Here is a 26,423-nt window from a genome sequence, read left to right as displayed (position 1 = left end):
ACCTTTGTTACATAATCATTCCTGATTTTGTCTGAGACTGACTTACCTGTTGCCATTCTTAGTGCTTCCAGTTTTACGTGTTTTGATAACATGTCCAACACAACAAACAAATATTTATAAATGTATATATATATACTAAGATGGTATCTGTTCTTTTGGACACGTCCGAAAGAACAGATACCATCGGTGACCATCCAGCTCGTTAGAATGAAATTACAATGAAATGATCACCCTTACCTGCTTACAGGCGTTGACATACGCCAACGGGGACAGATGAAAATGTGTGCCCCGACTGGGACTCAAACCCGTGATCTCCTGTTTACATGGCAGACGCTCTATCCATCTGAGCCACCGAGGACACAGAGATTAGCGCGACTGCAGGGATTTATCTCTCGCACGCCTCCCGCGAAACCCACATTCTCAACGTATTGCCCCTCACTGCATTCGTAGTGCCCCCGCCCATTATACTCATTACTCGCGGCGTGTTGCCGATTCCCGTATGAGTTCGGGCACTGTTTGTGCATTCGCACAGAAGAAGAAGATGGTCAAGTGGCCGGTGAGCCTTATATATATATATATATATATATATATATATATATATATATATATATATATATATATATATATATATATATATATAAAACCTTCTTTTGAAGTGTGTTACTAGCATTTGGTGCTTATGTTATCTGACATACACTACAGGATCTAAGAATTTTGTATAACCTCTCTTTCTCTTTTTTAAGTTATTAAAGTAACAACTCTCCTTAATTTTGTCTGCACATTTTTAGCACCAAAATGAGCATACCTAAAATGTATAAACCAAACAAGCCTCTCAATCTCATGCTCTGGCCAATAGATTTTCCATTGTTGTTTTTGTGGATCAGCCCTACAGTATAATATTCCCTTGTGTATGATATAGTATTTCCTCACATTGTCACTAGTTTTCCTACTCCACCCTGCTTTGATAATTTTTGTTGTGTCATCTCTATTCTGTTCCCTTCTCAAATTTTTCAGTATATCCTTTTTTTTCTTCGTGCTTTACCTTTGTTAAGTACAGTATGGAAACCTCTTTCTGCCCTGAATCATTAAAATCTGCTTTATCCATAACCAATGGCGATCTGGATAGTGCATCCGCTTCCGTATTACTTTCCTCTGGTAGGTATTCTATTGAAAAATCATACTCTTGCAGCGCTAAAGCCCATCGTGGTAGCCGATTATGACTTAGCCTACAATCCATCAGAAATGACAGTGCCTTAGGATCTGTGATCACTTTAACTTTCCTTCTCATGGCGTAATATCTGAATTTCTTAAGCGCCCATACTACTGCTAGGCCTCTTTTTCCATTACTGAATATCTTCTCTCCCATTTGTTGAGTACACGACTAGCAAATCCAACAGATTTTCTTTCTACAGTGTCCCCATTTTCTACAAATTGACAAAGATGAGCCCCAAGCCCGTATTCTGAGCTGTCAGTGAAAATACAAAAAGGTACATTTAAATCAGGGTGGGACAAAACAATAGCGTTACATAACTCATCCTTGATTGTTTGAAATTCTTGGTCACACTCTTTTGTCCAAATCCATGTGGCATTCTTCTCAGTCAATTCTCGTAGAGACTTCGCGTCAAGTGCTTGATTCTTTGAAAATTTGCTATAGAATCCGGTAGTACATCAGGCCTGTCCGTCTGTGGTAAAATAACTGTATTTATTGATGTAGCATCTAATATTATGCGCACCGATCTATCTTTCTTTGGGACAATGACGAGACGGCCCCAATAATTACTTTGTGAGCTCTCAATAATCTTCCACTCTAACATTTTCTCCATTTCTTAATCTACTGCTTCCCTTTTTGCAAGTGGAATGGAAGACGGCTTAAATCTGAATTGATCCTGTGGCTTTACCTGGAAACCATATTCGTACTCTTTCATGCACTGAGGTTTTTTTGAGAAAGGTTTTCGATGTTGCAACAATACTTCCTTCAGCTCATATGCCTCTTCTTCGTATAACTCTTCTATATTTGCGACCTTTTCCGAGATTCTGACCTCTATGTCTACCTCTTCATTTGATGTCACTCCCACAAACAAACATATACTCTCTTCTGATTCTATACAATACATTTGTTCCCTTACAATCTGTAGTATAGCGTGATTACAGTCACTTTGTGTGGCCTCATTTCCCTCGAACTTGAATTCTTGTTTCTCTTCTTCTTCTTTAATCCTCGTTACACCTTTTGCTAAATCTAGCATCACTCCATTAGCAATTAACCAATCTGTTCCCAGAATTAAATTCCCACAGAGCCCGGGAACTACCATTGCATTCACTGAAGACTTCCTACCTTGCATTGTAAACCCTAATAAAATCTGTTTCTTTATAACTTCACTTCTAGACCCACACGCAGTAACTACTTTGACCCCTTCAACTGATAACTCTGGAACATCAGTATCTTTCTTTATCTTTTCATACAAATTACTTGAAGCAGCACTGATCTCACTATCAGGATCTAAGATCGCAACTGTTTTCTGTATTTCAATTTCTATAGCAGGTTGGTAAACCTCCTTTATTTCCTGCTTATCTTCGTCCATGAGTGCATTCTTTATCTCATCTCTTTCGTCATAGCCCAAGAATCTTACTAATGGTCCATTACATTCTTCCGTTCGCGACTGAACCAGGTCTGAAACACCCACTAGTTTTCCGGCTCCTCCTGATTCCTGTCTCTTTCAGGAGCATGATCCCTTCCATTATTATGATTTTCTCTATTTCTACCATAATAGCCTCCCCTAATCATACACCTCTGAAAAGCACCTCTCCCTCTTCTTGAAGGACTACGACTGTAACGAGGTTGCCTATTTTCCTCTCGATATCGACGCCCTTGTTCAATCTGTATATTGAGCAAGCAGTAAAGGAAACAAAAGAAAAATTAGGAGTAGGTATTAAAATTCATGGAGAAGAAATAAAAACTTTGAGGTTCGCCGATGACATTGCAATTCTGTCAGAGACAGCAAACGACTTGGAAGAGCAGTTGAACGGAATGGACAGTGTTTTGAAAGGAGGATATAAGATGAACATCAACAAAAGCAAAACAAGGATAATGGAATGTAGTCTAATTAAGTCGGGTGATGCTGAGGGAATTAGATTAGGAAATGAGGCACTTAAAGTAGTAAAGGAGTTTTGCTATTTGGGGAGCAAAATAACTGATGATGGTCGAAGTAGAGAGGATATAAAACGTAGGCTGGCAATGGCAAGGAAAGCGTTTCTGAAGAAGAGAAATTTGTTAACATCCAGTATTGATTTAACTGTAAGGAAGTCATTTCTGAAAGTATTTGTATGCAGTGTAGCCATGTATGGAAGTGAAACATGGACGATAAATAGTTTGGACAAGAAGAGAATAGAAGCTTTCGAAATGTGGTGCTACAGAAGAATGCTGAAGATTAGATGGGTAGATCACATAACTAATGAGGAGGTATTGAATAGGATTGGGGAGAAGAGAAGTTTGTGGCACAACTTGACCAGAAGAAGGGATCGGTTGGTAGGACATGTTCTGAGGCATCAAGGGATCACCAATTTAGTATTGGAGGGCAGCGTGGAGGGTAAAAATCGTAGAGGGAGACCAAGAGATGAATACACTAAGCAGATTCAGAAGGATGTAGGTTGCAGTAGGTACTGGGAGATGAAAAAGCTTGCACAGGATAGAGTAGCATGGAGAGCTGCATCAAACCAGTCTCAGGACTGAAGACCACAACAACAACAACATCGACGCTCGTTATCTCTGTCTGTACCTCTGCTCTGGCTTGACTCACGGTCATTACGGCGGTCTGCTCGCCACCTGTTCCTTCTCCAGCCCTCCTGCACTTGCTTGTTGCTGGACAACGCATCTAACTGCTCAAGGACGTGCCGTAGGTTAATGACATCGCTTTTGTTTACATTGATTAACTTCTCTTGTACAGACACTGAAAATTTAAGTATGATTATTTCTATAAGGTCTGATTCTCTTAACGGGTCAGTTAAGTGTTGGTTCTTTTCCCAATTGTGTTGAAAAAACTCTTTATAGATATTACAACCACAACTAGAAAAACTCCTTCCCTCAAAATTTTCACTCCTGACGCTGTTTTGTGTGCTAGTAGACCAATATTGATTTAAGAATGTTTGTACGAATTCCTTGTATGTAGTACATGTGTTACTGGCCCCTGAACCCCATGATATTACGTCTCCTTGAAATCTGCTTGCCATAGCTTTTATTTTTTGTTGTTCTGCTAGGTTTTCAGGAAGTGTACCCCCGAAATGTTTAATAAAATCAACTGGATGTATGTTACCTCTACTGGAGAAAGAATGGTAAACAATAATGGGATTTGTTACATCACTAACATGCACACACACTTTATCCTTGCTTTTATCTGGAAGTCGATTCAATACTTCCCTAATTTCTTCCAATTCACCTCGAATCACATCTGTGGTACCTTTACAATGAGCATCTATTTGTGAAACCTTACGACTGAGTATTTGCTGCTCTTATTTGATGTTTTCTAGCCCCCTTAACTGCTGGCCTTGTTTATCGCTACATTCTTTAGCAGCCTTGACTTGCTCCTTTATTACTTGACTAACATTACTGTTTATTGTTGATATTACACAATCCTGAGCCTCCATATCATCACTCAGCATTTTAACTTTACTAACAAACTTCTGATTTATTTCAAGCTTACATAATTCTAATTTCTTACTACATTCTTTTGTTTCCCTATCTATTTTACTGGAACAAGCTTCAGTTTTATCTTCAGGTTTTGATACCTTTTGTTCTAAAAACTTGAAATTGCTATTGATTTGAGTTATCCCTGCATATGCCTTCTCTATTTTATTTCATAATTCTTCTTTAGTTTCTTCCTGCCCATTACCTATTTTCCTTTCAGTTTCATTTTGCCCTGCTATAATTTCCTCTTTTTGTTATTTTAAAAGTAATTTTTGCTCTACTCTAAATGATTGCAACATTGACATTATAGATTGATTTGGATCTTGCTTGACTCCTTTATCCTGACTATTACTCTCAGTTGGCAAGGTGTCAGCAGAACCAGTTCTGTGACTTAATCTACCTAACTCCACTGTCGGCTCATTTGTAATGTCGACGTCAGATTGTGTGTCTCTGACGTCGTCATCCAAATTTACCACGTTATTGTGGTCATTAGTGACAATATCTACGTTCTCAGTGCAATCATTTAACATAGAATCAACACTTTGAGAAACATTATTAATCTCATTATTATCTGAACTTTGCAACTGATCAGCTATATCATCTACAATGTTATTTATTTGCAAGGCTTGTGGCTGACTTCAATGATCATTCCCATCGATATTTACTTGATCTCTTTCCCTACTTCTAAGAAGATATCTCGTTTCCCTTTCGTCACACATTTTATACTTTATAAAATTTATGAATTTTAGCCAAATATGTTTAAATGAATCAATTTTAGACTACACTTTAAGATTTTACAACTATTGAACTGTCCGTTACATAAATTAAATTGTTGTGCCAGAGTAACACATACTCTTAGATGCTCTTCTGTGTGCCGCCGTCGAGAAGTTTCTTCTCTGCTCCCGCTGCTGAAGCTGGCGTGACGTACTGCTTTCCTGACTGCTGAAATACCCAGTTCAGCTACGCTGCTACAGCTCTGTCGGGGCGTTGCTATTGGCTGCCAAGGCATGTATCTGCCGCTGTGAACTGTGCCCGATCACACTGCTACTGCTGCCTCCTCGTGTTGCCTTGCGTCGCCTCGTCATACGTCGAAAACTTCTCGATGAAATAAGAGGTGCATTCAAGTTCTAAGGCCTCCGATTTTTTTTCTCCGGACTGGAAAGAGATGGAAACATGTGCATTGCTTTAAAATGAGGCCGCGTTCATTGTCAATACGTCCCAGAGATGGCAGCACCGTATGGCAGATGGAATTTTACCGCCAAGCGGCGAGAATGAGAACTGTTTTAAATACTTAAAATGGCGACGTTTTCCTTACTTGAACAGCGTGCAATCATTTGGTTTCTGAATTTGCGTGGTGTGGAACCAATTGAAATTCATCGACAGTTGAAGGAGACATGTGGTGATGGAGTTATGGATGTGTCGAAAGTGCGTTCGTGGGTGCGACAGTTTAATGAAGGCAGAACATTGTGTGACAACAAACCGAAACAACCTCGGGCTCGCACAAGCCGGTCTGACGACATGATCGAGAAAGTGGAGAGAATTGTTTTGGGGGATCGCCGAATGACTGTTGAACAGATCGCCTCCAGAGTTGGCATTTCTCTGGGTTCTGTGCACACAATCCTGCATGACGACCTGAAAATGCGAAAAGTGTCGTCCAGTGCCACGAATGCTGACGGACGACCACATGGCTGCCCGTGTGGCATGTTGCCAAGCAATGTTGACATGCAATGACAGCATGAATGGGACTTTCTTTTCGTCGGTTGTGACGATGGATGAGACATGGATGCCATTTTTCAATACAGAAACAAAGCGCCAATGGAAGCACACAGATTCACCGCCACCAAAAATATTTCGGGTAACTGCCAGTGCTGAAAAAATGATGGTGTCCATGTTCTGGGACAGCGAGGGCGTAATCCTTACCCATTGCGTTCCAAAGGGCACTACGGTAACAGGTGCATCCTACGAAAATGTTTTGAAGAACAAATTCCTCCCTGCACTGCAACAAAAACGTCTGGGAAGGAATGTGCGTGTGCTGTTTCACCAAGACAATGCACCCGCACATCGAGCTAACGTTACGCAACAGATTCTTCGCGATAACAACTTTGAAGTGATTCCTCATGCTCCCTACTCACCTGACCTGGCTCCTAGTGACTTTTGGCTTTTTCCAACAATGAAAGACCTTCTCTGTGGCCGCATATTCACCAGCTGTGCTGCTATTGCCTCAGCGATTTTCCAGTGGTCAAAACAGAGTCCTAAAGAAGCCTTCACCGCTGCCATGGAATTATGGCTTCAGCGTTGTGAAAAATGTGTACGTCTGCAGGGCGATTACGTCGAGAAGTAACGCCAGTTTCATCGATTTCGGGTGAGTAGTTAGTTGGAAAAAAAATCGGAGGCCTTAGAACTTGAATGCACCTCGTAATAACGTAATCCCATGGACCGGGCACACGTATTTGATTTTTTGAATATTGCACATCAACACATCAAGTTTCACTCTCAGCAAACGTTATGTTCTCGTGAATAAAACAAAATTTGTCTGTGGCATCAATAATCAAAGTTCAACTGAAGTTCAGAAGAGAGTTAAAATACAGTTCAAACACATTTTACACAGTTCCTACACAGTTCTGTAGTAATTTAGTAGCAAATTATCACTTTTGCTGTTATAAATTTTTACTAAAATTTTTCACAGTTCACAGTTCACGCTAATAATCAAGCCTCATATCTCCAAAGCACTCAAACAGCGAAGATCTCCCCGCAAGGGATGCCATGTACAGCAAGAAAGGAAGAATGAATTGATTGTTGGCGTTAATAATGATCATCCTCCTTTACCTCCCCTGCTTACTGCAGGGTACGTGTCACTGAGCACATTTGTTCTGTGTATGCAGTACACCTGAGGCGCCTAGTTGTTTCCACTGCACTGTGTGAATTACCAAGGTTCTGTTATAGTTCACTAAGCTGCTGTCTTCAAGTTGTTGTCCCCAGCGCAGAAAACAGCACGCAGGTCGTAGGTTCTGTATCTTGAGGCTGAAACTGACTTTTAGCGAGATTCTGTTCTGAAATAATATATCACTTCTTTGGCATGCCACTCGCTTATTTTAATATAGCCACACGAGAAGACTACATGATCTTAATACAACACATTCTGATACAGCAAAGTACATCATCAAACACAATGTTTACGAAAATGTATCTTCACACTATTTGTGGCATGTGTCTGTGCCTCATGACTACCAGAGTGAATCTTTTAATAGTGAATATTGGCAAACACATCCTGCCACAGACAACATGACTGTACATCTCGACTGCCTAATCCAGAGTGACGAACAGGAACTTAAATAAAAATTGGAAACACATCCTACGACAGACAACATGTCTGTTCTTCTCGACTGCCCAACTCAGAGTGACGAACAGCCCGAAACACTTCGCACGCCATACCAGAAAAGGCGTGACCCGAAAGCTTCGTCTGCAATTTCTCAGTCTTTTGTTTTTGATTTAAAATGTTTTTTTATAATTCTAAAATGACTGATTGATAGTCATCTGTTGAGAGATATTTATATTAAAAAGTGAAGTCATTCCAATGAGTAGTTTAACTAATAGTAATAACTATAACGTTTTGGCGCCTTTGCTCCGAACACAGCAGCCAATCACAGAGCAGTAGTGTTATGCAGGCGGTCTTTCTCACGGGAATGGTACTGAATCTAACATCTGTCACAGGCACCTCACACCACATTTCATCTACATACTTCTTGCACTTCCACTGCTCTGGGAACAGCTTCTTGGAGCCTAATCTGATGGCTGACTAAGCCAGAAATATTACAAACTGCACAATAGAATCCTATATTTATTCCTAATGACAACAGCCGTCTGTAGTCAGTACCTGTACCATCAACCATTAGCTTAATCTGTTATGATGTCGCACTGGTTCCTCTAACCTATCGCATTACTCTGACCAGTAGCGGTTTACTGCTCAATATATCCCATTTTGACATCGTTACACCCACTCAAAAGCTGTTGAAACGCCTGGAATATTATTTCAGTTCAAGTCGAGCCCATTTCTGTAATATCTAGTGGAACTACTCTTGGCGGTACACTCTCATGATAATTGGTCGATGCCACCTGCACTCACAGAGCACTGCCTGCTATGATAATTCGAAAACCTCATTTCCAATGAAAGGGACATATCGCTGTGGATCACGCTATGGTGGATATCTGACTGGCATTATCAGAGGCATACGAAGACTGTGACCTTACCTATCTCGATCTAGACTCCTCTTGTTCTACTTTTCCATGGATGACACGTCTGACTATTGTATGAAAATGGTAACTGTAAGCGACTTACTAGGTTGCCGAAAGAAGTTCTACCTTTGCCACAATAGTCACGCAACTATAACAGCTAAGGATTATTTAAAAGAAAATAAGGCATGATTGCTTGCTTAAGCTTTACACTTAGTTATAAGATTTACTTATGTAAACATTTTGCATATAATCGATGTATTTATCATGGTACTGGATTTGCGAGTGCACCTATCTATGAAATTAGGACTTCATAACTGGTGTACTAGAGTGTGGAACTGTTGATGGTTGTAACTGATATGTTTACAGCTAGCTACCCCTAATGTAATTTGCTCTTAGTGAATAGAAAGCAAACTATATTTATACACCAAAAAAGGGAAACAGTATGTGCTGTTAACTTCAAGAGATAACCATAATTAAAGAAAGAAAATAATCAACTGCTGTCGCTACTACAGTGGTATGGCTAGACGCTTCAGTTTGTTTACATTTGTGATATGACAAGCCATCGTCCTGAAGACATCGTCTGAAGTCATTTACTTTGAATGTTTGACTTCATTAATGGCTTTGACCCATGCACATATGATGTCACAAGTATGAAATGTGGGTTGCAATGCCTTCAGCTACCTAGATTCAACCATTTTTCAAGATAACTCATCCATCCACATTCGGCTACTTTGTAAGATAATCATTCAAACCAAACGCGAAAATATTTTCTTTTAGGTTTTTCGTTAGTGTAACAAATAAGAAAACACTTTATTAATTTTAGCAAATTTATTTACACACAAATACCAGTCCATCGTTTATCTTATTATTTAAATTTTCATCATAACATCATATTTCTTTTTACAACCAGTAATTTCACAAATATAAAGAAGACAAGTTTTCACTTTCTAATAAGTATATAATTTTTTCCCTGTAAACTATCACTTTTGCGGCTTTAACAGTTAGGTCAGCCCTTTCTTGCATTTCTTGTAGCTGGCAAAATTCATAGCTTTTTAATACAGCATTTTATTTTCTGCACTACACTGTTGTTGAAGCATTCAGTATGTTCTTGGGTGCTTGTTGTCAACCCTCCCGCACCACGTTATTATTGAATTTATGCATAAAGCTTGAAGTTTACAATTTTAACAAACAATTGCGTACTAAATTTTGTTATTTCCTTGGTTTTAAACTCTGGAAACGGCTTTTCTGTTGCTGAGTAGATAGTCTCTAGGACACCACATGTACGTACAATGTAACCATCCTTTTTAAGCAGATCCAAATATGAGTGGATGTTTATAAGCACATCTTTCATGTATCCTTCAAAATACTAAATTTTCTTGCATCCATACATATTGGCAAGAACTCCAACTTCGGATCTTCCATTGGTATTTAGATTAATACTACACTCTGATGTACTGGGGTTTCAGTTTTCTCATTAACGCAATGGGATATTTCCCCAAACTTGGATTTTGAATACTGCAGTATGATTGGTCAGACAAAATGTGAAGGTGAGAGAGTTTTTAATGTATCACTAATACAACTGAACTATTTTCTAATACTAACCACTAATTGGTTGGAAATAGCAGATGGAGAGGATATAAATGGGATTCTTCCCATTATCTTTCGTTTTTAATGTTGCACTATGGTCAGATGGATTAAGGGTGATTTTGCTTTCCGTTTCCACATACTGATTGTTTGGTTGATTGATTCATAATGTCATGAGCTCAAGATCATCGATGGTGTACCATGCTTGACATTCGTGTTCAAATGATGAAATTCAAAAGATCAATGACTCCGTTCAGGGTCGTAATGGGCATTAATGCTCTGTACTAGATAACAAATTGCATACTGTGTGTGCGCGCGCGCGTGAGTGTGTGTGTGTGTGTGTGTGGGTGGGTGGGTGTGTGTGTGTATGCTCCAGAATTTAATTTTTAAAATTCTTACAAACCTCGGTCTTGGTTACATCATAAATTGAAAGTTATACGTGACATCACATGTGCACATAACAAGATCATTGATGATATTATACGAGGGTTGGAACTTTAATAGTGGCAACTATTTATTTACATCTCGTGCAAAATTGATACCTGTTTCAAAGTTTTACTGACCTTCAAAGTAGTCACCAGCATTGTGTATAACCCGTTGCCAGCGATGTGGAAGTCCTAGGATACTCTTGGCAGTGCCAGTTGTGTTGATAGTTCGATCGGCGCGGTCTATTGCCTGTCGAAGTTGAAGCAGTTCTAAAATGAATGCCGTGAAGTGTTCCCTTCAGTTTAGAAATCGAGTTGCACTTACGAGAGATGCAGAAAGTGTCACCATTTCCGTCCCTAAGCTGGTCGTAGGTTGTGTTCCAATAATGAACAGCGTAGAGACAGAAGTGATGACACTTTCTGCAGGACCTGACCATCATTTTGCAGGACAATGCTCAAGCACATACAGTGCAAGCTGTTCATGGTTGGTTTGACTGATGGGGCTGCTAAGTGCTATACCACCTACTGCACTCCCCTGACTTAAACCTTCGTAATAGTATCCTCCGACTTCCACATCGTTGGTAAAGGGTAATAAACAATGCTGCTGACTACTTTGAAGGTCAGTAAAACTTTGAAACACGTATCTATTTTGTTCGAGCTGTAAATAAATAGTTGCCACTGTTAAATTCCAACTCTCGTACGTTCAAAGGGAATGACCTCACACGATATCATCAAGGTCCTGTCTTATGATGTCACAAATTTAGGGATATGAAGACTTTTTGACTCGATGCCGCTAAGTAGTATGGAAGGTGTTGCCTGCCCTGTAGCACTTGAGAGGCTGTGAGGCATCTCTCAATTGAATGAGTGTCGAAGTCTCTGACAGACAGATTTTTAATAAGCTTAACGAAGGTTTGTGCTTTCCATTGAGGGTGTTGCTGAGCAGGTGTCATAGACGGACCCTATACCGTTTTATTCAAGGACATGTCAGTGTTCCACCTTTATATGATCACGCTAAGGATGGTGCGAACCACGAGGGCTGAAAACCATGACAGGTCCGAAGGTGTTCTACTTCATTCTGGAAGCCACCATCATTCTCCATTAAGTTATGTCTTTTACTTAATAGCTGTTACGACGATTACGGATGTGATGTGAGAGAAAAATACACAAACAGAGATTATGTTCAGCTCATAGTTGCCTTCCCAGAGAAAGTAGTAGCACTTCAATAAGAGAATGTGTCAAATCACATTTATAGAGAGTATTTTAAGGGTCTAATATAAGATAATTAAATGCTTTTCATGCCAACTATACTGTCCCACCAAAAGTGAAAGTGGTATGTGAGAGAAAAGTAATTGAAGAAAATAGGATCTACCACAGTTCGACAATTTCTTCAAAAGGACATAGCATTGTACCAAGTAACTTTATCTTCTAGAGTGGAGTGCTCGATCTATTTCGTTGTCAGGAAGAGAAGTGTCCGAAAATACACAACAACAACCGTCGTCTGGAAAAGTTTTTCTTCCATTTATTCATAGCATCACGGACCGTATTGGGAAAGTTTTGGCTAAGTTTGAAGTGGAGACAATCTTTCTACCTACTAAGAAAATTAGTAAAAATTTAAGATCGGTGAAAGACGCACGACACCCCTTAGCTACCCCAGGTGTGTATAAAATTCCGTGTAGCTGTGGCATGGTTTACATTGGAACAACTAAAAGGAGTGTTAATACCCGCCTGACGGAACGCTAAAGAAACTGTAGATTGGGAGAGATTGACAAATCAGCTGTAGTGGAACACGTTTTCAAAGACGGTGATCACGAAATAAAATTTAGTGAGACAAACGTGATAGCTAGGATCTCACATTATTATACTCGCATGTATAGAGAAGTTATAAAGATCTACAAGCACGGAAATAATTTTAATAGAAAAGAAGAAGGATTAAAACTAGACAAGATATGGCGGTCGACTTTGTACCAACGATGTGACAATCAATTACTTGTAATCGAGAGAGATGGCACTAGTCGAAAGCACGTGATGAGTGGTGGCGACATCTCAGCGCTCTATATAAGCGGGACCTCCAGTGCCTAGCAGATCATTGTAGGCAAAACCATCCCTTCCTTCCGCCTCCTTGATTTCTATCTCACCATCTATGGCCGTCCTATCGCCCTCACTCCCACCCTTAAGTACCTTGGCGTCACCCTCGACCGTCGCCTCTCCTGGACTCCCGATCTCCGGACAATCCAAGCCAAGGCACGCTCCCGACTCCGTCTCCTCAAGCCCCTTTCCGGCCATACGTGGGGTCTGGACTCCTCCACGATCCTCCACACCTATAAATCCCTCATCCGCCCTATCCTTTGTTACGCCCATCTGGCCTGGATCTCCGCCCCCCCCCCCCTACCTTTTAGAAATCCCTCCAAATCATTGAATGCCATGCTCTCTGCCTCGCCTATCGCATCCGTCTCCCCACCCCCACGCGCATCCTCTACGATCTCATCCCCTTCCCCCACCTCTTCCTTTTCCTTGAAAGGATACGGATCCTGTACACCTCCCGCAAACTCGATCCTCCTCATCCGCTTGTCTCACCCATCCTCTCCCACCCCCGCTCTCTGCCGCGCCTGTATTCCCACGTCCCACCCAGTCTCCATCTCTCCACCCTCCTCATCCTCTCCCAAGGTGGCTTCCGCCTGCTCCCCCTCCCTGATGATATCCTCCTCCCCTCCATCTACCCCTCCTACCAACTTTGATCCTCCCCCCCACTTCCTGTGTCCTTTCCTTTCGGCACCCTCCCTCCCTTCTCTTCCCTTCCCTTCTCTTTCCTTTTCCCCTGTCTCCTCCCTCCTCCCCTCTTCCCCCGGCTTCCACTCCCCCTTCCTCCCTTCCCCCTCTCTCCCCTACCCTTGGCATCTGCTCTGCCCTCTCCCTCTCCCACCCCCCCTCCTCCTTTCTTGGCAGGTCCCCGGACTCGAACACGGTTAGTGAACATTTGCGCGCCGGAGATCTACGCCTCGTGTTCTGTGTGTATCGTCGTTTTGTGCTTAAGTGGTTCAGTATTCTTCGTTTTGTGCACCTCTGTTCACATGTGACAATATTCGTCTCTGTCCAAGTGTCTGAACAAATTGTATCTTGGACTCTACGCCCGTGAACGGCTCCATGTATTTTAAAAAGTGATTGTCTCCGTTTCTATGTCCATCATGTTTTATATCTTGTGCGTTTCTCTGAGGCCAAAGAGTGGCGTAGCATGCTGCTGCTGGCCTGCCTGTACCCAGGTTTGAAAATAACAATAAAGAAAAAAAATGCCTAGCAGCCAGTCGTCGACTCACCTCAGAAGATGTTGCCCGCAATAGACAACGAAACGTCAGGAAGGAGAAGTTTTATGTATGGAACACGGCAATTCAGCTCGTAAGTTTTAATTAATGAAGACGCCGGACGTGAAAGCTTACATGCTATGATTTATTACGAATAGTTTGTATTCATGTTCCATTTCATGTAACTGAGGAAATAGATCATACAGAAGGGTGAATCGCCTGAACTTCCTGTTTGCCACTAGTGTTTCCCTGAGAACTGTACTTATTCCTCCTCTGTGAAGTTTGGGTGGACAGCCAGTGCTGGGAGTGTTCGCTCTGTTGCAGACGGTGGGGCTGAGCCGGCAGCTGACAGCGCTGCACGCCCGCCACGCCCCGCGCATCATAGACCTGATGAAGAAGGCTGTGAAGGACGGCAGTCCAGTCAACCCCCCAGTCTGGTGGGTCGACCCTACCGACGAAACGGCCCTCGGCATAAACTCAGGTACGGCGTGAGAGGCATCTCTATCTTAAACTGTGTGGTGGTCCACTGCTATCTAGCGTCCTTCCTGCGTCAACTAGACACTACCATACATCTTGTGTCTGAAAGGAAATGATTCACAATTTTGAGGGATTTTTTTTCCAATTATTGTAGTTCAATTCCCCATCTGGAGCGGGCTGGCAGCAGCATAGGCGCTGCTCTTTCACCCGAAAGACATCAAGTATATTACGGATGACATTTAAAACAACATACAAGAGAAAAATATGGCAGTATATAGATGTAAAAAGGGGGTTAGATAGTGAAAGAGACAATACAAAAAAGGGGGTGCATGTAAAAATGGAGAAAAAATCTAAAAAAGTAATTTACGCAAAAAAACGCACACGGAAAGGATTAAAAATACACAGGGCCGGAGCATAAAAGGTGCAATGGGTGGCGTAGCACAAAACAATCACGGACAGCAACAATGTGTACGAGGCAGGCACACAATTAAAACCACAACACTGACGTACCACACTGATGAAGAAAAAACTGGATCTGCCAAGGGTAGGTATACGAGGGATAAGGGAACGAAGGGGGGAAGGGGTGATGATAGATTTGGGGGGGGGGGGGAGGAGAGAAGGGGACACAATTGGGGGAAATGAAAGAAACACATATACTTACATTAATTTTTTTTTCCTTGATTGATTTTCGATTCCACCAGAAGCGGGCGGGCTGCCATCAGCTTAGTATGCCGCTCTTCAGCCTACAGAATTTGTTTTAAAAAGATGAAGATAATAAATATTAAAAACAGGCGATAAAAACGGAGACTTAAATGGTAACTTAAAACATAAAGCAAGTGGATGATGATGCTAATAATATACATATGAAGCAGACAGATAAAATAATAGAAAGGCAATTAAAAAACACGGCGACAGTCTGGTTTCTGTTCGCAAGAGACATAAAATTCACACCCAGCGACAGTATGATTTCTGTTCGCAACACTTTGGAAGGACGAACGACACTGAACATTCACTTGGACACTGCACTAAAAAGTTGGCAAATATGACATACCTCAGCCAAGGGCATGTGGGGGGGACCTGGACAGTTGACGGGAAATAAATAGGGGGGAAGGAGAGGAAAAACGAATGGGGGGGAGGAAGGAGGGAAAGGAGCCGATGGAGGACGAGGACCCATAAGATGGGGAGGGGGGTGCTGGGCAGACACGACAGGAAGAGGGGAAGCAGTGGAGGGGAATACAAAAGGACTTGGGGGGGGGGGGGGAGAAGGCAGGTATGGAGAGGTTAGGTGGGGAGGAAAAAAGGTGGAAGGGGGGTGGAAGAGGGAGCCCAGGGAAAGGATGGAGGGTGAGGATCAGAGTTGATAGGAGGGATAGATGGAGGGAGAAAGGGCATCATCTGGGACGGGGAGTTGATGGAAGCCACCTTGGGAAAGGAGATGAAGGGTGTAGATATATTAAATCTGCAGCGATTTCTGATATATAGCTGTGTGGAAGTGTTTCAAAGGGGTACATTTTAATTATATATATATGAATGTATGGTGTGGTTTCTTTTGTACACCTCTGAATGAATAAACACCGTGCCTACATATAACTGATTTTCTTCCATGGGCAGTGAATCCACCAAATTCAGTGCCGATGCACGACTACGTTCGGCTTCCTGTGAGAATGTCGCAGTAGCGAGCAGGGAGGACATTCAAGGGGACTGCTTATAGGTGGCGCTGAGTGCGAATGTGGGTCGGTCTGGAGGCGTGCAGAGGCAGTCCGCAAAATAGTGAGGAACGCTGTTTCTGTATGGCCCAGTGTTAACGCAACTACCTAGTAAGCAGGAGAACCCATATTCGAATACTGGTCTGGCACACATTTTCACTCGTCACTACTGATTCTACGTAAGTCCCGATGAAATTGACATCAATAGTTCTTTCCCTTTCCTATCCTTTCTTCTCCCTCCTCCCTCAATTTACATAATATTTCAATTACTGTAACATTATTTGCTTTATTGTATTTCCCCTCATAGCTTTAACTTCTGAACAGGCTGCTCCAGTGTATTTTTGTGCCCTTGCAGACAGATACTAGACTTGAGTTTCTCCTGGCGTACATCATATTCAGATAACTTACGGGAATGTAGCTGGGTGACGTCGTCAACAATCGCCGATATTTCGACAGGAGACTACACTGTCATTTTCAAGGAAAAAATTCAACAGGAAAACGGTGTGTAAGGAAATTTAAAACCTCGGTTTTCAGAGAAATTCCGGAAGGGTAACAGAAACACACACACACACACACACACACACACACACACACACACACACACACACACATCCACACACACACTGCAAACACTAGCGCCACCATACAATAAATATGACCGACGCCGTACGTTCAAAAGATCCAGTATTTACTACCTGATTCAGCATATCGCTGATTCGTGCTGACCCCAAGAAAAGAATTGAGCGAAAGATTACGACGAAGAAAACTTGCTTGTGGCTGGAGCGTGTCAACATTCGTAATACTTACTGCTCCTTGGTTATATGACCTTCCGAAAATCCACAAAAAAGGAGTTCCTCTTCATCTGATTCTGTGTAACATTGGTGCTCCGACATATCGTTTAGCAAAACACCTAGCTAATCTGTTGAGCCCATTATTGAGTCGGTGTGAGCGTTGCGTTAAGGACGGCGGATTTCTTGCTTTGATTAGAAGCAATGCGTTTGAAAGACTCTAGTAAGTTTTGATGTGGACTCTCTCTTAACTCGTGCACTTCTGTAATTCGTCATGGTTCATAGAGGTAGGTTTAATGTTGAATTACTGAAGCTATTTCGACGTCTGTTGACTTTCACTTATCAGCACAATGAGCATAGAGATGGAGTCGAGACGGGAAGCCCGTCACCACCTTTTATTGAAAATTTGCCTATGACATACTTCGAGGGACATGCCTTGGAATTAGCGGCTTTGAAACCTGAGTGTTTTTTTCAGATACGTATGCAATATTTTTGTTGTTTGGTTCTATGGCTGTGAGAATTTGAACGACATTTTAGAACTCCTGAAATCATTCCATGGCTGCCTTCTCTTTCTTGATGTGTTGGTCAGAGAAAAGGTTGACAGTACGTTGGGACAAGCTGTTTACACGAAGCTTGCTCACACTGACTTGTATCTACAGACTCAGCATAAGGGGTACTTATTGCACTGGTTCGCAGAGCCCCCAGCATATCAGATCCTGCTAGTTCACCAATTGAGTCATGTTGAGATCATCTTTCGTCCGAATGGATATGGAGTGTGGTCCCTATGTCCCTATTGACACAGCGAAATCACAGTCGTAATCAGTTGTAGTTTCCACACACTTTTTTATTACAAACATAGTACATTAACAATAACCACAATTACAACAAAGCTGGTCTTATAGAACACAAAATCTTTCAAGATATATTTCAGACATCGTTGCTTTCCAAGAACTTACATTGATTTAAACGCTGTCCATGGACCCATGATTAATGCAATATGACTGACAAATAAACCACACCTACTTCATCACTTACATGGAAACCCTTTTATCTATCTTTCATCACATTCATGTTTGGAGTTTAACATACAGTAATGTTTTAAGACTTCCTTTGCCAACTTTCCCTAATTTAAGCACAATATTCATAAAAGCATGACTGCCATAACTATCTCAGATAAAAGTTCTGAGTTCAACAAACACCAAAAATTTTTAAAGTTTATTTGGCTAACTTTCCATTAATTAATACAATGTTCATAAAATCCTGATTCGTAAAATATGACTAACGTGACTAACCAAAATTTTTAAAGTTTATTCGGCTGACTTTTCATTAATTAGAACAATACCACTTGCATGTACCAGGTTCGTATGATTTCATTACCAGACTATAACGAGAAGAAATTCCCAAAAGACCTTAAGGCGGACCGCTTTCACTCTGCATGAAAATTAGTGATGGACGTGAGCATACCAAAAGATTTTAATCAATACAAGATATCCACGGGACAGATAATGAAATAAAACGGTACTCAACTTTGGACTGCAGTTGTGGTCCAGAAACCACAACACTCCACCAAAAGGATGAAATTAGAAGACAGTAATAATATAACCCAGGGGGGAGGGGGGCAGGGCCTTAAATATCACTCTGCCGCAGTGGTAATCCGATCCCAGTTTGCTCGCGTCAACTACTGCCAATTATCTGCAACATAAAACACATCAGCGGCAGACAATATTCTGAGGCGTGAGATACACAATCCTATCTACACAACCAATTATCAATAACTTTCAATGATATACTTCACAATGAAACCAAAATAATTAACCTCCGTGACTACTTGGCCAGTAACAGTCTCAAAATTTGATTAGCCAATCCCTTAAAACCCTCACTAAAAACAAAGCATAAAAATCAAATAGCAACAATTACCTTGGCGCACATTTAAACTCCAGATTAAAATAATGATATAACAGGTAGAATGGGAAAAATATTTCAGCGTAGCTTGGAATGCCAGACAAAGAATTTCGCACCACTTAGTTACACTACGTAGTTACGTGTTCAGGCATGCTACGTGTCTATTTGGTGGGCGTAGCTACACTTCCTTAACTGCCGTCACGGTGTCAGGTAACGACACCAAATTCAGCTATAAACAACTGGAATAATTCCAAACGGTTTTTAGTACATTGGAATATTTAGTTAACATGAATTTCACCCACCGAAGCAACTCGACGACTCCAATTCATTCGGCCTGTGTCACTTGTAACTGACTCGACACAACTTGTCCTTCCAAGCTAGAGGAAATCCCAGACACCATGGGCAGAAGATCTGCATTGTAACGGTTAAACACGCGGTAGCGGCAAGCCACGCTCCTTCGTCGTGCCGACTCGGCCTCTCACCGTTCTGCATTCAGACACGGTCCAACGTCACTCTAGCTCACACCGCGGATGCTCACACACGACCCCCAAGCAGAGCGCGAGCACTCTAGTTAAAATCCCGCGCCGCCAAAGACGTTAAGAAGACAAGTAAGCATCGAAGTCGAGACAATCGAAGGAAACTGGCGCCAGCAACGCACCAGCTAAGGATATAGTGAAAGGCAGATCAGAAGTGCGTTGTGCTATTGACCAACCGTGCACCAGGTGTGTGATGCTAATACACCGAGATGGTACCGAAGTCTGTCTTATGCACGAAGTATTTCCAGTAAGATTGGTCTTGTTTTGGGGAAATAACATGTGAAATGTGTTTTCCTATCTCCATCTACGAGTAGGACTTTTTTTAGTTTCGCTTTTTACGCAAGGCTCGTGTGTGTGCCATTTCCTGCAGTTGTGGCATGTAGTATATTGGTCAGACTGTCAGGACTGTGGGGGACCGATGTACAGAGCATAAATGTCGCACAGGCAATTTCGGCCGAGCAAATGGGCTATTGCTACTGTCTTGGCACAGGTCAGCCAATGGGATACAACAATACGGAGATTCTGGCATTCATTTTTGGTGTCGTCATCTTTGGTCGCTGTGCGGCGCCAGTGTTAATTATTTATGGGCGATCTATCGTAACGTCAGTCACAAGTCAATTTTTCCACGCTTCTTATCTCCATTCTTTGGCCGTTAATAAATCTCAGGCAATAGTGTCTACTGTTAATAAACCCGGATGATTTCGATGGACAGGCAATAACTCCTCGATCAAGATGCAATTTACACCATAGATCAAGTAGTACTGGGGCATTCACCCATCTGTGACTGATACTTATTATTGTTTTTAATTATGTTGTATGTGGCGATGATTCGTTAGTAGCATAATCTGGTAAATAACTTCTTTGATTAGAAAATAACCAATTCACGAAAGTCCTGACGCCAATCATCAGTTCTTTTTTCTTACTGATGGCACCGATAGTGAATCACGTAGGCCTACTACTTACACGCTGTGTGTGCTACACTGAGTAGTGCAGAAAAGTTTATATACCTACAACTTCGACGCAATAAAATTCCTTGAATAACGTTCTCACTTTCATTTACATCTTATTTAGAGCAAAGAAAGAGAAACACGTTTACGGAATGTGTTTCAAACGCTTGAAAACCATATGTTAAGGGATGTTGTTCGTTTGGAAACAGTCGATAGTACTTAAAAACAGCAATGTTCGTATCTTCACAGAAATTGCCAAAGAAGAACTTCATGTCATAAGACACTAAATTGGTAAACACACGCAGCACCACGGCACACAACACAAACTATGCTAATAATATGCTACAAGCTTCTGTCTGAGACTAGCATAAAACACAAGAAGCGTAATGCCCTTCGTTTATGTAACCATGTGTTCTTCCTGCGTAGGCGTTCAATATTATGAAATGAGAAAATCTGCTGTGGCCGAGAAAGAAATACCTCGCGATACCCCACTTTATCAATGGGCTACGTCGTCTTGTTTCCACGTCTCTAGCGGCGTCCTATCGTACTTCAGTGCGGTCATCTCGGCAGCTTGTACTGGAACTATACATATGTACATTTAAAAAAAAATGAGAAAGTAGGATCGTGTTCTATGACCATTTCGTAATTAATATGATTAGCGATAAAGGGGTATTTTACTGAGAGCAGCGTTAGACTTAGAATGAGTTACTATGAAAAATACAGTGAGATATTTTGTCGAAAATGTGGGAATGAAACTAATATTACACATTACTTTATAGACTGATATGTCAACATCACAAACTGTTGATTACGAAGCAGATCAAATAAACGCACAAACTCAACACTTAGTAATGGGTCTCAGTTTTTATTGACCAGTACAGCACATCATACTGGACATTTTAGAAAAGTGTTAAGGGGAGTACGTATGGCGGAATTGGTCAAAAAGTGACATTTCCGGATTATTATCTCTTATTAATATTTGATCTCTCCTGAATAATTTGATGCATTATTTGTTGAAAAATTCCAATTGGAAGTGTAGTTTTTATCATTTAAAAGTTAATAGTGCGTGTGTAAAATTATCCAGTTGTTCTGCACTGACTTGCCTAAGTATCCCTATCTCTTGAACTATTCAATCTAGAAGGCTGTGTTTTTCAGCTATTTATTCCTTGAAATAGTGTTAATGTTCGTGTTAAGACGTTGGATGCACTGTGTAAACAGAAATGGCGGTATAGCACATGCATTTTGTTTATTTACTTTGTGGTTGTCGTGTTTCATAAGTTTTGAACTGAAAACATAGGGGTTTGGTGTGTTATTATACGTTCTTATACCTCTTTTCAACATGACTAAAAGAAAGGGTTGTTTTAAGAAGCAACGTTTCCATGGAAATCTTCATATCCCAAAATCTGAATCCAGTGTTGATCCTGAAATAGATTTTTCACAGACAGGTGATAAGACACGCCTACTAGTGCTTCGAAAAGGATACTTGGAGACCATGAGGATTTATTTATTGGGAAAGATCAAAATAGTTTGGGTTATGTTCTTTTAGATTTGAGTGTGTTAGGACACGTTTTGCAGGATGCTGTGTCATGTAAGGTTTGTGGTGGGCAAATTAGCATCTCTGAGACTCATCTGCAAGGACTGGACTGGCTAACAAACTCGATATTCAGTGCGAAGTTTGCAGTCTCTCGACATCACTTTGGAGTTCTGAAAAGTGCAAGAATGACTTGTTTGAGAGCAAAGTTAGATTCCTGTATGGAATGAGGTGCATTGGGAAAGGATTGACTGCAGCTGAAGTATTATGTGCAACGCTGAACTTGCCAAACCCACCAACCAGATCAAGTAAGTACACAGAAGTAATTGGTGAATGCGTCAAATCTGTTGCTGTTGCTTCTATGAAAGCTGCTGCTAAGGAAGCAGTAGAATTGAATAACACAACATACTTATCTGTGGCAGTTGATGGCACATGGCAGAAGAGAGGTCACACATCAAGAAATGCAGTTGCAACTGTCACTAGTGTTGACACAGGTAAAGTTTTAGACATTGAAGTGCTAACTAAATACTGTCATCAGTGTAAATCAGTTGACGAAACAAGTGAAAGCCATAAAACAAATTGTGCTAAGAATTATGAGGGAACCAGTGGGGGTATGGAGACTACTGCAGTTGTTTCTATGTTCAGACGTTCACAACAGGAGAGAGGTGTGTGTTACACTGAGTACTTGGGGGATGGTGTTTCAAAAGCTTACAAATCAGTAGTGTAAAGCCAACCTTATTGTAATAAGCAGATTTTTAAGATTGAGTGTGTTGGCCACGTTCAAAAACGGATGGGAAAACGGCTCCGAAAATTGAAGCAGACAAAACGAAAAGAGAAGTTACCAGATGGAAAGACTCTATAAATGGTAAAAGACTTACAGACAAAAACTTTGATGAACTCCAGCATTATTATGGAATGGCTATAAAAAACAATACACATGACCTACAAGGGATGAAATGAGCAGTTTGGCCTACATTCTTCCACAAATCTTCCACTGATGATGCACCTATACATGGTCTTTGTCCGCCTTGTGCTGATTCATGGTGCAAGTACCGCAAAGCTCGGGCAGCGGGTAGCGAGGAACAATTTAGGCACAAAAACAGCATACCGTCTGCAGTGATGGAAGCTATTAAACCAATATATAGAGAATTAGCTCACCCAGACCTTCTTTCCAAATGTCTCCATGGTCGAACACAAAACCTGAATGAGTCTTTCAATAACGTAATTTGGACCCGTGTACCAAAAAATGTCTTTGTAGGAAGGAAAACTCTATGCTTGGGTGTGATGCTGTGATAACGTTTAATGATGGTATAAAGGGAAGAATTGGGGTACTAGAGGAACTTGGTATCACTCCAGGTGCCAACACACTGCAAGCCTTTCACCGAATGGATCGACTTAGGATCATGAAGCCCAGCGTGCAGCAAGAGGCAGGGAAAGAAGGAGGCTTCTAGGTTTGCAGGATAGTCAAGAACAGGATAGCGATAATGCTGATCATGGGCCTGGCTGTTTCTAGAAGCTGGCATGCCTCCATGTGTAAGTTAATATCAAATAAAATGTTTGAACCTGATTTGCCAGAAATGACATTTTTAAAATTATTCGACCCATTATCTAAGGAACTATTACAGATACATATCTCTAATTTTACACTATGTTACCACTTAGTATACTGCAGCTACTGAACCTCCGAAAACATCTCTACCTATAACGGTTTTTTACTTGCGGAAGAAAAAGTGGACTTTTAAAAGAAAATATTGAACATTTAAAAAAAATCATAACTAGCTAATTATTTCTCTGTACATTTTGATTTTGGTTCAGTAATCAGAAAAGGAGTGATACTATACATCCCAAAAATTTCAGATCTCTATCTGTCACAGGTTCTGAGATAATGGGTCATCAATATTGCAAATTTAACATTGTGGGTATAGGACGTACGTTCTCCCCTTAAGCTCTTATTTAGACAATGTTTCTTATCCTTCAGTGAATTTACATAGATTGCACTTGTCCCTGGTCACCATCTTCCAGAATCGATTCCCAACGCCATATAAATGTTATGTCAAGATTGACGGTTTAGATGTACCGGAGGTCTTAACTTGCTCAGTTATTCTTTTGTCCCTTTTGTGAGTCAGAGGCGTGGGTTTCTAAGCCAACGTCAGGAGGACCAGCACTCGAGGGAGACGAAGCGACGCGTGCAATGTGATCCTGAGCACCAGTGAGACTACCGGAAATGCCTCCAGTAGTAGGAGATACGTTATAATCAACTGAGCACTGTTGTTCCAAGCACGTACAGGTAGTTTTTAATGAGTGCAAAAGGCATCATCACTAATCAATAATGCAATAATCATCTCAGCACATGAAAAACTGAGTATCTACTTTCTCCACGTCCTGTGACTTATGTAAAGGTGATGAAGTAGGCAGAGCACAGGAAGCAACGTAAAATTAAAGATACAATTAGTAATCAACTAAGAGAACATAAAAAATGGGATTTGAGCATATTGGACTGCATAGTTTGAGACACTGGACTGGTAAATGCGAAGGGAGACATATGTTATTTTGTGCCTTCACTATTTCAGACATTTCTACACCGCTCTTTTGGTGCTAAAGGGGCGGGACTTTGCAAACGTTTCTGACGTGTTCCGTGTCTTCTGTGCAGAGTTCCTGCTGGGAGAGGACCTGTTGGTGGCGCCGGTGCTGGAGGAGGGCGCCGTCAGCCGCGACATCTACCTGCCCAAGGGCATCTGGAGGGACGAGGTGGACCCAAAACACCCAATCATAGACGGCCCTATCTGGCTCACCAACTACTCGGCTCCACTCAGCGTCCTGCCTTACTTCACCCGGCTCTCCGGTAGGCAAGACTTATATACTCTTAAGACCTCTACCTCACGTGAGAAATACAGATTCTTATGAAATGCAATATTTCTCATCAACTCATTCCGTTTTCCAGATTACCCTGATCTCGACAATGGAGGCTCCTCACAGCTTCGACTGTTCATTTCTGCAACAGCTTGTAGTTGGATCACCAGTACTGTAGTTTTCTACATTTGTTTGCCTACATTCCACCACCTATTTACATAATTCTCTTGTCAGTCTCATTCATTAATATGTTATCAGCATCAACTCTTATCCTTAAACTAATACTGAGAGTGCTTTAATCATTTTTAATGGTGTGATTTCTATTGTGTTAGATATTAAGTTTTGAATTTGGGTAATTTGACCACTGACTACCTCACTTAACGTTATATTATGTATGCGTTTGGAGTCCTTGAATGTAATCAATAAATGTATGTACTAATTGTCAAGGATTTACGCCACGCAACCCATAGCTACCGCCCACTCTGATCATTTCCTGTGCTACAAGAACAAACAGAAAATACTGCGAAGGGATGGTATTGTAGGATATCTGTCGACAGGGAATAACTTATATGGTACTAGATGGAGCAGTATCTGGTAAACAACCGTGTGGAAAGACAGAGATTGGATTACATAAACAAATAATAAGGCGCAAATACTACTCTAAATGTTCAAATGTATTTGAATTCTCAAGGGACCAAACTGATGAGGTCATCGGTCCCTAGACTTACACACTACTTAAACCAACTTATGTTAAGAACAACAAACACAGCTACGCCCGAGGGAGGACTCGAACCTCCGGAGGAAGGGACCGCGCAATCCGTGACATGGCGCCTCAAACAGCGCGGCCACTACGCTCGGCCAGATACGACTCTAAAATGAAGAGATTGGTACAAGAGAGAAATTCATGGGGAACTGCGTCAAACCAGTCAGAAGGTCGATGACTCAAAACATAAGAGAAAAAAGAAAATAACAATTGCATTTCGGCATAATTGTTTCAGGATGACCTTCTCAAAAACACTCGCAGCATATATACCAGTGAACGCTGGACCCGGATAGAGGCAGCTGCAGTTCCTGGTGAATGCCCCACTGCTGTTTCTTTTCTAGTTGGCTTGTCCAACTGAAGAGCAAGCCTCTCACAACTTCCTGTACCGCTACTCGGCTTTTGCAATCGCGTCAGGCCACGTGCAGCATTCTACAGGTCTTGCTCAAATTTTTCAAACACTATGTAACGATCCAGATTGAGATACCACGTGCAAAACTTTCATGTGCACATGAATGAGAGGAATTCATCTTGCTACCAGATTCTCTGTGTTAGAATTTAATGAACGTTACAATCCGTAATAAGGGACTGAGTAGGAAATATTTTAAATCAGTAGTTCATTTTCAAGGGATAAAAAACATATAACGCAGACAATGCTGAGAGAGTTATGGGAATGTGCACAGTGTGAGCTTATTGCAGAGGTAACCATC

The 26,423-nt window shown here is 41.4% G+C and overlaps 1 protein-coding gene across 1 annotated transcript in view; it reads left to right on the top strand.

Moving 5' to 3' along the window:
• The window catches only part of LOC126412516 (myogenesis-regulating glycosidase-like), a 130,176-nt gene extending 104,862 nt beyond the window's left edge, over positions 1-25,314 (top strand). Inside the window, 3 exon segments of the mRNA XM_050082146.1 lie at positions 14,541-14,697; positions 24,754-24,945; positions 25,045-25,314. Coding sequence (XP_049938103.1) covers positions 14,541-14,697; positions 24,754-24,945; positions 25,045-25,175 — 480 coding nt within the window. The 3' untranslated portion in view covers positions 25,176-25,314.
• Positions 25,315-26,423: the final 1,109 nt, after the last annotated feature.

The sequence above is a fragment of the Schistocerca serialis genome, chromosome 7, assembly GCF_023864345.2.
Source record: "Schistocerca serialis cubense isolate TAMUIC-IGC-003099 chromosome 7, iqSchSeri2.2, whole genome shotgun sequence".
Taxonomy (NCBI): Eukaryota; Metazoa; Arthropoda; class Insecta; order Orthoptera; family Acrididae; genus Schistocerca; species Schistocerca serialis.
This window is presented reverse-complemented; position numbering and strand designations above follow the sequence as displayed.